General features: G+C 39.6%; 1 protein-coding gene across 1 annotated transcript in view; it reads left to right on the top strand.

The window, feature by feature from the left end:
- Nucleotides 1-2918: 2918 nt before the first annotated feature.
- The window catches only part of LOC103603934 (phosphorylase b kinase regulatory subunit alpha, skeletal muscle isoform), a gene marked incomplete at its 3' end in the record, with an annotated part of 86163 nt that continues 73757 nt past the window's right edge, over nt 2919-15324 (top strand). The window contains exons 1-3 of the mRNA XM_008588520.1: nt 2919-3155; nt 4242-4400; nt 11968-12015. Coding sequence (XP_008586742.1) covers nt 3078-3155; nt 4242-4400; nt 11968-12015 — 285 coding nt within the window. The remainder of the gene's footprint in view (nt 3156-4241; nt 4401-11967; nt 12016-15324) is intronic.

Genomic DNA, 15324 nt, shown 5'->3' with positions numbered 1-15324 from the left:
AGATAAGAGAATAATCAATTAGAGAACACAATGAAACAAGAAAAAAATATCCAGGATTTGAAGGAGAAAATTTACAAAGAGATCAATACCTTTAAAAAGAATTAGAAAAGTGAGGTTAATAGGGCCACCCCGTGCCTCACTCGGGAGAGTGTGATGCTGATAACACCAAGGCCACGGGTTTGGATTCTATATAGAGATGGCCGGTTGGCTCACTGGCTGAGCGTGGTGCTAACAACACCAAGCCAAGGGTTGAGATCCCCTTACTGGTCATCTTTTTTTAAAAAATGAGGTTAATAATACTATCTACTTAATAGGCTGTAGTGGATTGAATTATGTCCCTCCAAAACTTATCAAAGCTTGAATTGTGTCCCCCACGTCTTATATATTAGAAATTTAGCACCCACCATGACAGTTAAGAGGGTGGGAAGTCCTATTATGGTAATTGAAAGGTAGAGCCTTGAAGAGGTGATTGGATTGTAGGACCATGCAGTAGTGAATGGATTAAAAGTGGTGGTCAGAGACATAGTTCTGAGGGCTTTAAACAAAGAGGAGAGTCTGTCTTTCTCTCTCTCTTGCTCTCTCTGCTTGTACCACCTTGCAATGCAAGACCCCTGTGTCACTGTCGCCACCACCAGATGGACTTTGGACTTCCCAGCCTCAGGAACTGTAAGCAATAAATTTTGTTTTCTTTATAAATCACTCAGTTTCAGGTATTTTGTTATAAGCAACAGAAACGGAGTAATACATAGGGTTATTATAGAAAACAAAATAGCCCCTGAAACATAGTGAGGCATACACATTATTCAGGGAGGGAATGTGGTGGTCAGGTCAATACAAACTGTGTCACAGTTCTATCTCTCATTATCAGCCAGCATCCTGGTTTTCATACAATGGGCTCTTCCTTTAAGGTAATCAGTATGAATCAGCCTCTTGAGTCTGACCAGTTCTGGGACAGAGATCAAGTTTCTGAGACTGCAAGACTGAAGGCCTACCTGGACTGAAGTTGAAAGCACCAAGGCAATGCCAACCAGCAAGGCCTCTTGACAGCCAGCCAGCTACCTTTCTTAGTGACACCCCACCTCTTGCATACCTAATCTAGCCATACTTCCAAACAACTTGAGGCAGGCGATGGGGAGGTCTGTGCAGAAGGAATAAAAAGACTAGAAAAATAAGTTAAAATATTAACAGGTAATTGTGTGAAGGAATTAGGGGTAATTTTAATATTTTCTTTGCTTTATTTTTTATACTTTCCAAGTTTTCTTTAGTGAGCATGTATTACTTTAATATTTTGTAAACATGTTTAAATGATGGTGGGGTGAAGAAAAAGAGGGCAGTAGCTTGAAGGGGACAGGGAAGAGGCTTCTGAGGCTACAGGCTGAGGGGAAGATGTCAGGGAGTTAGGGGCAGAGCAGGAACGACCCTGTCCTTTCCTCCAAAATAAGATCACTTTCCCTGGAAAGACTTTTTCTCCCCCTGTGCACCTAGGCCTTGAAGTGGATTATTACATGCCAGTCATGGCATTTGTGTAGCTAGTAACTGCAATGGAAAGTTATTTGCTTGAGAATTTTAAGTGCATCACTGTACCTAACTGTATCAATAACTGGGTGTTGAACCTGAAAGTCCCAGATCTGAGTTCTTGAGCATTCCCTCCTTCATCATCATCATTACCAAATATTTGCTAGTCACCTCCTAGGTGCCTGGCTCTACGCTAAATTGGACAGTGGGGAGAGGGAGTGGTGCTGCTAGTGGAACAGAGGGAGCTTATGAGGAGAGACGAAATTTAGAGAAATGAAAAGATAAACGAAGACGCAAAGTCACTGTGGCTTGGGTGAGGTGGCTAGGGAAGGCATAGATAGATTCTTGGAGTTGGAAGACTTGAAAGGTCAATCGATCTAATTCTCCCGCGATTCAGAGAGCAGGTGGTACTTAAGCTGAGCCTTGAGAGGCGTACAGGATTTGGATAAAAAGAGAGCGAGGCGTGGCGTGGGGGGTCGCGGGCAGCAGATGGAGGGAGCAAAGGCACTGGGGCCAGGCTGTCCCGCGGGTTGCCTGCAGATTTCTTTTCCAGCCTCCCTTTCCCCTTTTATTTTCAGCTGACTCCTTGTTGCCTCAGTCTTGTGACCTACGTGCGCACGAGGGAGCCTTCCAAAGCTATGATCTCTTCCAGCTCGAGTCCTGCCAAGTCCGCCCTCAGGCGCTGCTCCCTCCCGGGCCAGTTCCCCGCCTGGGGCACCCTTTTCTTCAAAGCGCACTGCTGCCCCTTCCTTCCCATTCCTGCCGACTCGCCAGTTGCTAAGGAATAGCGTACCCTAGGGTGTGTGAGAAGTTTAATCCGAGTTTTTAGTCAAAATCTAAAATATAATAAAGACCAAGAAATCCAGTTCGTTAGACCTGGAACGCAAACGTATCTTTCCTTTCAGTTTTGAAGTTACCATAGGTTCCTAAAACTAGTGGAATAGAAGAAAGAAAAAATGGCCTCCTTAACATCCTGCATGCACAGCAAGTGTGAAAAACTGAATAGTCACTGGAGGTGTTTCGAAAATAAACCTCTGCAAGCACATTGCCTACGATGACACATTCTCGGCCCCGGGGCAGGCGGGCGAGTCGCCGCGGCGCAGCGCGCAGCTGCCAGGACCCGCCGAGCTCGCCCCGCCTCCCGCTAGCGTCTACTGCAAGGTGGAGGCAGTGTCGCGGCCGGTGACCTGCTGTCGGCGACCCAGCTGTAGGCACTGGGTCCAGGAGGTCTCCGAGAGTTCAGCGGAGGGTGCAGGAGCCATACGCGGAGGCAGGACAGGACTAAGGGTGGTAGCGAGCGGCGACGGGGCCCGTGCGACCGGGCCCTAGACCGCGGGAGGCCCGCGCTGGGGAGGGGGGAGGGCGGCCCTGAAGGTCGCTGGAGCCGGGAGCACTGCACGGGACCGCCCGCCCCAGGCGCGAGCGGCTGGAGGGCTCTGCACGGCCTGGCACTCCAGCTTCCCACAGCGAGTGTGCAGCTGAGTTGGAGCCTAGTTCCTTAGGGACCGACGGACCCTGCTGAAGCCAGGGCTCTTTATCTGGGAAGATAGAAACGTGCCGTGATGAGGAGCCGGAGTAACTCAGGGGTCCGTCTGGATGGCTATGCTCGGCTAGTGCATCAGACCATCCTGTGCCATCAGGTAAGTGTAGCGGTGTCTCCTGTAATCACTGAGGATGTGGAGTGTCAGAGCCTCGACAGAAATCCTGGGTGAACGTGTGTGTGTCTGTGTGTGTGTGGGTGGGTGGGTGGGTGTGTGTGTGGGTGTGTGTTAGCCGTTAGCCACTGGTCACAGAGTCAGGGCTTCAGAGCCCCCTCCCCCACTGTCCCCCAAGCCACAGCTGGGTTCCAGGGCACAGCTGCAAGATGTACTGATGCTTGTTTATTGACACCTCTACTTCCCCGTGTTTGAGTGTCATCTCCTTTCCCTTTCCCCCAAAGAAAAAAGCTAGAGGAACATGTAGCCATTTTAAGACTAGACTTGTGAAGGTCAGAGACACTTTGTATATACTGTATTATTTCTGTTTTTTCTACACCTTTATTACTGATTTTTAGTTGATAGTTCACTCTTTCTAGTTGGAAAGTTAAAACTTTCTTTTAATAATACCTTAAATAATGCCTTTATTTTAATAATACTCTTTAATAATGCACTTAATAACACCTTAAATAATGCCTTTATTTTAATAATACCCGCATTTCAGACTTGTGAGACTTCAGCGAGCTCTTTCTCCCTATTCAAGATAGCATTTGCAAAGAGTACAAACTTTCTGTTGTAAGATGCATAAGTTCTGGAGATCCAATGTACAGCAGCATGGGGACTGTAGTTAATAATACTTGAATATAAATGTACTTGAAATAAATATACTTGAAATTTGCTAAAAGAGTAGATCTTAAGTGCTCTCACCACACACAAAAAAGGTAACTATGTAAAATGGTGGATGTGTTAATTAACTTGACTGTGGTATTCATTTCACAATGAATATGTATGTCAAATCATCACGTTGTACACCTTAAATATATACAATTTTTATTTGTCAATTATGCTTAAAGCTAGGGTGAGGGAAGATAGCATTTGCCTGCAATTGGTCAGAAGAAGAGGAGGTTATAAAACTCAAAAGTGCGGAAGTAGAAGACCAAAGTCTCTAAGAAATCCATTCGGTAGATTCTGTTTCCTAATATTTAAACACCCTGTGGTTACCTGACTGTCCTTTTTTTCTTCACCTTGCAGAATCCAGTGACCGGCTTGCTTCCAGCCAGCTATGATCAGAAAGATGCCTGGGTCCGAGATAATGTGTATAGCATCTTGGCTGTGTGGGGTTTGGGCCTGGCCTATCGGAAGAATGCAGACCGGGATGAGGATAAGGCAAAAGCATATGAACTAGAGCAGGTATTCAGAATGAAAATACGAAGAGATCTGCAGCTGTGGGTGGTGGTGGTGGTGGTGGTGGTGGTGGTGGTGGTGGTGGTGGTGGTGGTGGTGGTGGTGGTGGTGGTGGTGGTGGTGGTGGTGGTGGTGGTGGTGGTGGTGGTGGTGGTGGTGGTGGTGGTGGTGGTGGTGGTGGTGGTGGTGGTGGTGGTGGTGGTGGTGGTGGTGGTGGTGGTGGTGGTGGTGGTGGTGGTGGTGGTGGTGGTGGTGGTGGTGGTGGTGGTGGTGGTGGTGGTGGTGGTGGTGGTGGTGGTGGTGGTGGTGGTGGTGGTGGTGGTGGTGGTGGTGGTGGTGGTGGTGGTGGTGGTGGTGGTGGTGGTGGTGGTGGTGGTGGTGGTGGTGGTGGTGGTGGTGGTGGTGGTGGTGGTGGTGGTGGTGGTGGTGGTGGTGGGTGAGGGGCAGGAGCAGGAACTGAAGGAGACGTAACTCACAAGAGCTAAGAGAACTGTATTTTACCTTTTCTCCTCATTCTTCACCTTCCTCAAGTTACATTCCAAAAAGCTTTCTTTTATTGTACTGAAGTTGGATTTTTTGCAGTGGAAACTTGAAACTTGCTGACTCAGGGGGAGAGGACAGTCTGTTCCATTACAGCGGAAAATCCTATCCTGAGATCTTTCCTAAAATTTATAATCCTTTTTCTAAGTAAATGATCTTGCAGTCTCCACTGTATTTATTCTCATTGAGGAAAATGTTTGGGGGCAGCTATCTACTGTTTTCCTTCATTTTAAAAAAATGATTGGTGGTATTTGTATGAGGGTAACTGACACAAATCAGCAGATCTTCCAAACTAGACACAGTAAAGACTGTTTATTTGCTGATGTTTATAGCCGTGGCCACTCTTTCAGGCCTGTTGCTTTTTTGTCCTGGGTAAAATGAGGTCAGAGCCAGAAGATGCCTTTAAGCCAACTTTTAAGACCCCTCAGTAAACACCATCCTTTATAGAACTGTTTAGACACACTGGGAACTGCATCGTCTTGAACAACTAAGAAAGCAATATTCTGGTCTTCATGGGACTTTTAACATTGGAGTACCGTGCTGTCAGTTGTAAGATTATATGAATTCTTTTCCATCAGCGGGAAAGATTCTCTCTATACCAGCCATTTTCTCCAGTGGTCTCCCTTAAATTTAGGCAATCTGAGCTCCAGTATCAGAATATTGAGATTTGGTTACTTTTAAGAGTACCAACTTATTGGGGGTTACAGTTCTTGGCAGTGGGAAAGTCTTACCAGCAACAGCAGCCATTATTGAGAGATACATAGGTCCACCAAAAAAAGGTTTTTTTGAGTTTTTGCTCTAGTCCAGGAAGTACAGATCAATATTTTATGACTTTTATAGAAATAAGAACTATTTGGAAAATATAGAGGAGTGTTAAAAAATCACCTATCATCTTGCCCCCTGCCCGATTCCTCCATCCTACTCAATGTTTTGCTATTTTGATCTCGGTATTTTGTTTGGTTGTTTATTTTGCTAGAAATTAATATCAGTAGAACTGGAATTCCATACCTGGTATAATTTTGACCAATTTTTTTCAATACCACTAGAAGAAATTTGTTGTCTCCCTGTTGACTAACCAATCTGCAAAGTTGACATTTTTCCTTATTTGCCCCAGATAGAAAGGATTTAACAGAGAAACGGGGAAAAAATAGGGAAACATTGAATTGCCCATTCTAAAATTTTAATGTTCCATTAAATAATTTTTCACAAAGCCCAAAAGTATTTTTCATACCACCTCAATGATAACTTTGGAATGTTTTAAAACATTATTGGACAAGGGACATAAAGAATAAGTACAATTTGTAGCAATATACATGCTACTAATATTGATTTGATCAACATATGTCAACATTGAACCCCCAAAATATGTATAATCAATTATGATTCAATAAAGAAGAAAAGGAAAAAATAGAAAAAAACAAAACAAAACAAATGATAATCTAAATACTAAATATTTGTAGCATTATATTTCAATTTTTAAAATGGTTTTTATTTTGTATTAATGCTTTTTAATTAATGTCTTTTCATGTTTTCCATTGTTATATGTGTTTATCAGGTAGAAATCATGTGTACGTGTTATTGAAATACATAATCTTATTACAATATGTTGGTTTATGATAATAATAAATGTGTATTTATTATTATATTGCTTTTTTATAGCAAACCTCTGAAACTTTTAGTATAACCCTATCATAGAAAACTAATATGCTGTTTATTATTATGATTACTCATTATTAATTAAAACATGTAAATAAAATGTTATGAAAATACAAAAATAAATAAATAAATAAATAAATAAATAAATAAATAAAACATTATGGCAATAGGAAACATCTTTAAAAAAGAGAAGTTTCTGTGGGAATTCTAAAATTTCAATGAATTTGCATTATGAATTAAAAGAGATTTTACTATTAGGTCTTGTTAAATTTTTTTCAACCCTGATTTAGCATTAATCCAAACCAGGCATCAGAAAACCATCTCTGTAAAGGGCCAGATAGCACATATTTTTGGTGTTGTAGGTCACGTGTAGTCTCTGCCCAACTACTAATCTCTGTGGTTGTTGCACAAATGCAGCCAGCGACAATATATAAACAATGAGCATGATTATGTTCCAACTTACAAAAATAGCTGTGGGCTGGATTATTCCCTGATCTAGATGAGTGGTTCTAAACTCTGGCTGTCAATTGGAATCACTTGGGAAGCTTTTAAGAAATACCGCTACTGGACTGCACTTAGAACAATTAAAATAAGAACCTCTGAAAATGAAGCCCAGGGGCATCAGTATTTTAAAAAAAAAAAAAAATCCAATAAATCCATAAGTTAAATTCCCACCTACTGTCAATTTTCCATTACTGTGTGGATTTTCCCAAAACATTGATCATTCATCATTTCTATCCTTCCTTCCAATTCTCACCTTGGTTTCTCTCACTGAAGTAATGTGAGACAACTGAAGAAAATTCTGCATAAAAAGGGGACAAGGGTTTAGGTAACTATAATATCCTAGATTGAGAATACAATTATGCACATAAATGTTTTCACAAATACTTTTTAGTCTTAGGCACACAAGTATAGTCTCATACCCCTAAAAAATAAGTAGGCATGCAAACAGAGATATATCTTTGGCTGCCTCCAGTTCACTTCTTCCTCGGTTTTGTTCTCTTTGTGTATTCTCTCATCTTTTCTCATGACTTTTTACCTTCGTGAGAATGACTTCCAAAACTTCATCTTTAACTCTGACTTCCCTTCAATTTCAAACCCTGGTTTAGTCTGTTCATCAGTTTCGCCTGCATATCCTGTGGCTCCTCAAACTCAATGTGTCTGAACCCCCACCTTCCCAACTAAAAACAAACAAAATAAACTACCAAGCAACAGCAATTCACCAAACATTCTTTTTTCTTTTACTGGTGTCCTCATTCTACCAATCACCCAGGCAACATTACTTGGAGTATTGCCCATAGTGTGTTTCGTGGAACACTAGGCCAACTAAGTTTGGGGTTACATTAAACAGTAGGTTTTTTTACTCCATAATTTGTCAAAGCCTTTGATGTGCTAATGTGCATTTTGATTTTAAGATGGGAGTGAATTTTACAGCCTTTCTAGAATTTCTTGGACTAGTATTCTAAAAAACAGCACTTAGAGAGCTGCCCTTAGGGTGATTTTTGACTTGTCCCTCTTGCCTTTTGATACATGCAGGCCAAAGTCTGTTGATATAATTTCTCTTGAATTCATCCCCTCCTTTCTCTTCCCTTCTGCCTCGACCCTAGTCTAACCACTTATCACCTTACACTGTTATGAAATCACAGTTATGTCATTTTCATCCTCAACAATCTTTCTGTGGCCCTCATTTCTCTACAAGTAAAGTCCAAGCATTTTGGATTGATAGTCAAGGCTCTCTATGGTTTGGTCCTAGCCTCCATTTTCAATATTATATCACACCGATGCTCTCCATTATACTTCGAGTTCCAGCCAGATTGGTGTCTTCATTACTCCTCTAATAATCCCTTAATAAAAATACTTAACATTTGTATAAATACTTTTCATTTTACAGCACACTTTCCCATAATTGCCAGTATCTTATTCTCACAATACCCTGTGAATTAGATACTATTCTCACCAATTTACTAGTGAAAGATTGAAGCATAGAAATGAAGCTAGAATTTGGTGGTGCCATGATTATAACCTGGGTCTTATGACATCAGACTCAGTCTTGTTTGGATTTTTGCATCCATGGAAGCCATGGACATTGCCACCTCCAAATCTTTTCACAGGCTGTTTCTTTTACATGCCTGTTCTCTTCTAGTCTGAAATAATATACTCCTTTGAAAGCCTAGCACCAATCCCACTTTTTCTATGGTCCCTGTCCTCACAGACCACTCAATTATACAATGATCACTTCTTTCTCAGGGCTCCTTTCTTGGAATTTCTAGATCACTCATGGTCAGTGCCATTCAACATATTTCTTTTTCATTTAACAGACTTTGTGTAATTGTCATGTGTCAAGCCGTGTAATAGATATAAAAAGAAAATGGGACAAAATGCTTATATGTAGCTCTTAACTTGTGGAAAATTTCAAACTTATGGAAAAGTTGCAAGAATAGTCAAATGAACATATTTGCATATGCTCTTTATCTCAATTCACTAGTTGTTAACATTTTGGCACATTTGCACACTCCCCTACATACACATACACACGCAAATACATATATGATGTTTTTGGTAAGCCATTTGAGAATTACTTGCATAAATGAGTTTATTTTTTTAAATAAAATCTGCTTAGTCTATTGACTTAAGGTTCTTTTTCTGAACCTGGTTTCTTTCCCCTTTTCTCAAGAAATTCATAGTCTGATAGGGGAGACTATATATAAGCGAATAGTTACAATACATTAAGATAGCTCCTGTAGGTACTGTATCTATTGAAGATAAGCACTAAGTTCTGTGGGAACACACAGAGGTAAGAATGTCTAAGCTTCCCTTGAACAAGGAGAGGAAGGCTTCACAGAGGAGTTGAGTTTTAAAGGATAATTATGAATTGCTGGATAGACTGTGTTGTAGTATAGTTTAAAATATCTGTCACATCTCCCTTGTCGTTGTGCTCCACAAAACTTAGTAGAGATTCAATAAATATCTCATTGTACATATACCTGGAAAGAGAAAGGGAGAGAGAAAGAGAGAGATTAATACTTACACAGATATGGTTGTATACAGTTACATTTTCTTATATAGTCAGTTCACGAATACATAGATCCATTTCCTCAAAAAGAGTAGGTAAGAGGGAGTGTCACTGAGTGGGGGTAAAAGCCTTGGTGTACACATATGCATGTATCATTAATGCCATCTAGTGCTCTGAATCAGAAAACAGCCAGTTTGGAGCAACACAAAGTACAGATACCTCCTATCATTTCTACCTCCCCGTGCTTTCTATTCATTTTATCCTGACTTGGAAGTTAGAACTTGAGGACAGAAATGGCTGATAATGGCCATTCCAGGAGGATAAGAGTACATGGTAATCAGGAATGCTCCACTAGATCCATGATTCCCCATCTTTGCTGCTTAAGTTAAAGAAAATTTAGATGGGAGTAGCAAGGCTAGATGGTAGAGGGTTGATGTGTTGGCAAGAGACAAAGTGGCTAAGGTAGTACAATAGAAAAGAAGACAGTGAAGTGAGCACAGGATGCTTGCTTCTTACAGGATGTTATAAAAGTTGAGTCTCATACTGGTTGATTAGAGGCTCTTAATGTGTTGGGGGTATTTTTTGTTTGTTTGTTTGTTTGTTTGTTTGTTTGTTTGTTTTTAAAAGAGTTCCTTTGGGCCACTGATTTAAAAAGGCTGTTCAAACCCCTGCCTCTGCTTCCCACGCTAATTCATTGAATGTTAGAAAAGACAGAATGAGGTGGAAAGCTTTGAGTATGTGGTGACATGTATCAGAATTTAATAAAGTCTCTCCACAGAGGAAACTGTGTGAAATACTTTCTGTAACAGGGTATATTAAAGGGATGGTCTCTTTCATTAGGGTCAAAGTAATGATAGAGATTTTCTTGTAGGGGTTACAGTCAGTTTCATTACTTTATAATAAATGCTTCAGGCTTTAGAATGTGGCAAGGTTACACACCGCCTGGTCTTTCTCTTTTATGTATTTCTTCCTTTGATTTGTAAAGGGAGGGGATCATTTGTAAACCAGAATTACTTAAGAAAGAAGACTCTCCCAAGAAAACAATTTTTATTTTACCCTAAATAAAAGGCTTCATAAAGAGTAGGAGCATACATTAAAATGTACTTATCCTTATCATGCCTATTGCTTGTAGTCCTACTTGAATATGTTTTGGAGAAATAACAGAATGATGTGGCTCCCAAGTAGATTAGTTTTCAGAGGTGTCCTGAAACCACCTCTGAGACAGCATTCCCTGGGGCAGCCTGGTTGGATTTCTTCTGGACTGCTAAACAGAAAGCTTCTCAGGGAAATGGAGAAGCTGTTCAGTGCTACGTTCTTCCAAAACATATTGCTTACCCATGCCACTGCTGATGGGCCCTTGTAGTGTCATGTAGTATAGAGTTGGTGATCAGAATTTTGGGGTGTTAAGATTTGAAAAAAAACTACTTTAGAAATTGTACAGCCCTAGTAAGAGAAACAGTGAGGACTTGAGACTTAAGAAGCTTGTGACTTTTTTTCATGAAGAGAGGGTTTGAGTCATACTAACAATTTCCCTTTACACTTATTCTGGATTGAAATTCACTTTATTCTTTAGAGAAAATGTCCAGACAAATATTTTATGGACTCTTGAAGATAAGTCTTGGCTAGTTTAGAAAAAATAAAAGTGATGTTGTAGTGGAGGCTTTCTAAGCCATAGGATGTATTTTAGAATATCCTCAGAGCCTTATGATTTTTGAGCTGACTTGCCCCCTTCCTCCAGGTAGTATGTTCTCTGATAGGATGGTTGACTTATTTTTACATAAACTTGTCAAAGCTTTGGTTATTGGGCAGGGTGGGGGGGCATTCTCTTAAATCTTTTTATTTATTTATTTTTAAAATTGACAGATAAAAATGTATGAATTTATTGTGTATAACATGATGTTTTGAAGTATATATACATTGTGGAACAGTTAAATCTAGCTAATTAATAAATGTCTTACCACACATTGTTATCACTTTTTGGTGAGAACCCTTAACATCCACTCTTAGCATTTTTCAAAAATACAATATATCGTCATTAACTATAGTCACCATGCTGATCTCTTGAACTCATACCTCTTATCTAATTGTAATTATCTATCCTTTGACTGTTAGGAGGAGAGGGAGATGGGGAGACATTGGTCAAACTTATTTTTCTGACTTGAATGAATCACAAACTGTAGTTTTCGATTCCACTTTTAGCTGTAATCTGCCCTTCTGTGTACCTATAAAGTAAATCCTGTCTAAGTAGGAACCCAGGATAGAGTTACATGTTCTCAAAAGGTCATGTACCAACCGCAGTTGCTGAGTAATTGTTCCTGCATCTAGGGATGTTTATAACAGTCTTATTTCCATTTATTTCTGCAGAGTGTAGTGAAGCTGATGAGGGGACTGCTGCATTGCATGATCAGACAGGTATGGATGGCATTGGTAACAGATTCCTCTCTAATAAAAAACACATTGTAATAGTATCTTTATCCCTTAAGGAATGTACACACTAATTTTAGAAAATTTGGAAAGCTGGGGGTGGGGAGGAATGTCACTTGCAATCTCACCACCCAGTTACCACTAGAATGTTTCCTTCCTGCTTTTTTTCCCCCTGTACAAAATGATTTTTTAAATGTGCTTCATCATTACTGTACATGCAATTATGTATATCGGGGAAAATATTATATAGGTCTGAAAACCCTCATCTGAAATGCTAGGGACCAGATCAATTTTAGAATTAAGAATTTTTCAGATTTTAAAAAGGTAATACAGAGCATATACCATATATTGTATTATGGCCTCAATGGGTCCAGGACAGCACTCTGTAATCAAAAACATTAATATTTCTTGTGGGGAATCATGCATTTTCATACTAAGTGGATAAATAAAGTCTATATATAGCCCTATGTCAATTTGGGTTTTTTTTCTTGGTTATGAATATTTATTTAAAAAGCTGATTGTCCCCACTCGTGCCCAATTATCCCCAACCTCCCTCCCCTCCCCCATACCCCCACTCCGCTTTGTATCCCTAGGTATGTTCTCTCCCTCTGCAAGTCCAACACACTACTGTGGTTTTTCTTTCCTTCCTTCTTACTCTCTTAGCTCTCACTTATGCGTGAGGACATGAGGTATTTATCCCTCTCTGCTTTGCTTATTTCACTTGACATAAGTTTCTCCAGGCTCATTCATGTTGTTACAAATGGGAGAATTTCATTCTTTTTTATGGCAGAGTAGTATTCCATGGTGCATACGTACCACAGTTTTCTTATCTAATTGTACACTGATGGACATTTAGGTTGGTTCCATATCTTGGCTACTGTAAACAGAACTGCGATGAACATGGGAGTGCAGGTATCACTTCAACATGATGATTTCCATTCCTCTGGGTATATACCCAGCAGTGGCATTGCTGGACCATATGGAAGATCTATCTGTAGTTGTTTGAGAAGCCTCCATATTATTTTCCATAGTGGTCATACTAACTTACAGTCCCACCAACAGTACAGGAGCGTTCCCTTCTCTCCACACCCTTCCCAGCATTTGTTATTCACCATCTTTTTTATTATAGCCAAGCTAACTGGGGAAAGATGATATCTCAATGTGGTTTTAGTTTGCATTTCCCTGATGACTAGTGGTGTTGAGCATTTTTTCATGTATCTGTTGGCCATTTGTATGTCTTCCTTTGAAAAATGTCTGTTCAGTTCCTTTGCCCATTTTTTAATTGGGTCATTTGTTTTTTATTGTATAATTGCTTGAGTTCTGTGTATGTTCTGGATATTAGTCCCTTGTCAGATGCACAGTTACCAAAAATTTTCTTGCACTCTGTAGGTTGTCATTTCACTCTGTTGATTGTTTCCTTTGCTGTGCAGAAGTTTTTTAGTTTGATATAGTCCCATTTATTTATTTTTTCTTTTGCTGCTTGTGCTTTCAGGCTCATGTTCATAAATCCTGTGCCCTGACCTAACTGTTGAAGTGTTTCACCTATATTTTCCCTTAGTAATTTTACAGTTTTGGGTCTTATACCTAGGTCTTTAGTACATTTTGAGTTGATTTTAGTGTATGGTGAGAGATGCATATCTAGTTTTATTCTTCTTCATATGGATATCCAGTTTTCCCAGCGCCACTTGAAAAGAGACAATCTTTTCCCCAGTGTAGATTTTTGTTGCCTTTGTCTAATATCCGATGACAATACACCTGAGGAGTGATATCTGGGTTCTCTATTCTACTCCACTTGTCTGAATGTCTATTTTTATACCAGCACCATGCTGATTTGGTTACAACAGCTTTGTAGTATGACTTGAAGTCAGGCAGAGTTATGCCTCCACCTTCGTTTATTTTCCTCAGGATTGCTTTGGCTATTCGGGGTCTTTTGTTTTTCCATATTAAGGGTAAGATTGTTTTTTTTTTCCATTTCTGTAAAGAATGTCATTGGTATTTTGATGGGCATTGCATTGAATCTGTAGATCACTTTGGGTAGTACAGACATTTTCACAATGTTAATTCTTCCAATCCAAAAGCATGGAATATCTTTCAATCTCTTTGTGTCTTCTTTAATTTCTTTCAGAAGTGGTTTGTAATTCTCATTGTACAGGTCTTTCACCTCCTTCGTTAAATTGATCCCTAGGTATCTTATTTTTTTCTTGACAATTGTAAATAGGCTTACTTTCTTTATTTCTCTTTCTGTTAATTCATTATTTGTGTATATAAATGCTAATGATTTGGGGGCATTTATTTTGTATCCTGCAACATTACTGAAGTTGTTAACCAGCTCTAGGAGTTTTTTACTAGAGTCTTCAGGTTTTTCTATATACAGTATCATGTCATCTGCAAATAGGGAAAGTTTGACTTCATCTTTTCCAGTCTGGATTCCCTTTATTTCTTTCTCCTGCCTGATTGCTCTAGCTAGTACCTCCAGTACTATGTTAAATAGAAGTGGTGAGAGTAGGCATCATGTCTTGTTCCTGTCCTTAAGGGGAAGGCCTTCAATTTTTCCCCATTCAGAATGATGCTGGTGGTTGGCTTGTCATAAATGGCTTTTACTATGTTGAGATACTTTCCTTCTATACCTAATTTGTTGAGAGTCTTTATCATGAAAGAATGTTGAATTTTGTCAAATGCTATTTCAGCATCTATTGAGATAATCATATGGTCTTTGTCCTTAAGTTTGTTGATGTGATGTATCACATTTATTGACTTTTGTTTGTTGAACCATCCTTGCATCCCTGGGATGAATCCCACTTGATCATAGTGTACGATTTTTTAAAATATGTTGTTGTATTCTGATTGCTAATATTTTGTTGCGTATTTTAGCATCTAGATTCATTAAGGATATTGGCCTATAATTTTCTTTTTTCATTGTGTCTTTATCTGGTTTTGGTATCAGAGTTATGTTGGCCTCATAGAATGAGTTTGGGAGAGTACTGTCTGTTTCAATTGTTTGGAATAGTTTCATGAGAATTGGTATGAACTTCTCTTTAAAAGTTTGATAGAATTCTGCTATAAAACCATCCAGACCCGAACTTTTTTTGTTGGAAGATTGCTAATTTCCACTTCAATCTCCTTGCTTGTTATTGGTCTGTTCAGGTTTTCTATCTCTTCTTGGTTCAGTCTTGGTAATTTATATGTGTCTACAAACTAATTCATATCTTCTAGACTTTCAAATTTGTTGTCATACAGTTGTTTATAATAGTCTCTAATGATTCTTTGTATTTCTGTGGTGTCAGTTGTAATGTCTCC

The sequence above is a fragment of the Galeopterus variegatus genome, unplaced genomic scaffold, assembly GCF_000696425.1.
Source record: "Galeopterus variegatus unplaced genomic scaffold, G_variegatus-3.0.2 Scaffold4873, whole genome shotgun sequence".
Lineage (NCBI taxonomy): Eukaryota > Metazoa > Chordata > Mammalia > Dermoptera > Cynocephalidae > Galeopterus > Galeopterus variegatus.
This window is presented reverse-complemented; position numbering and strand designations above follow the sequence as displayed.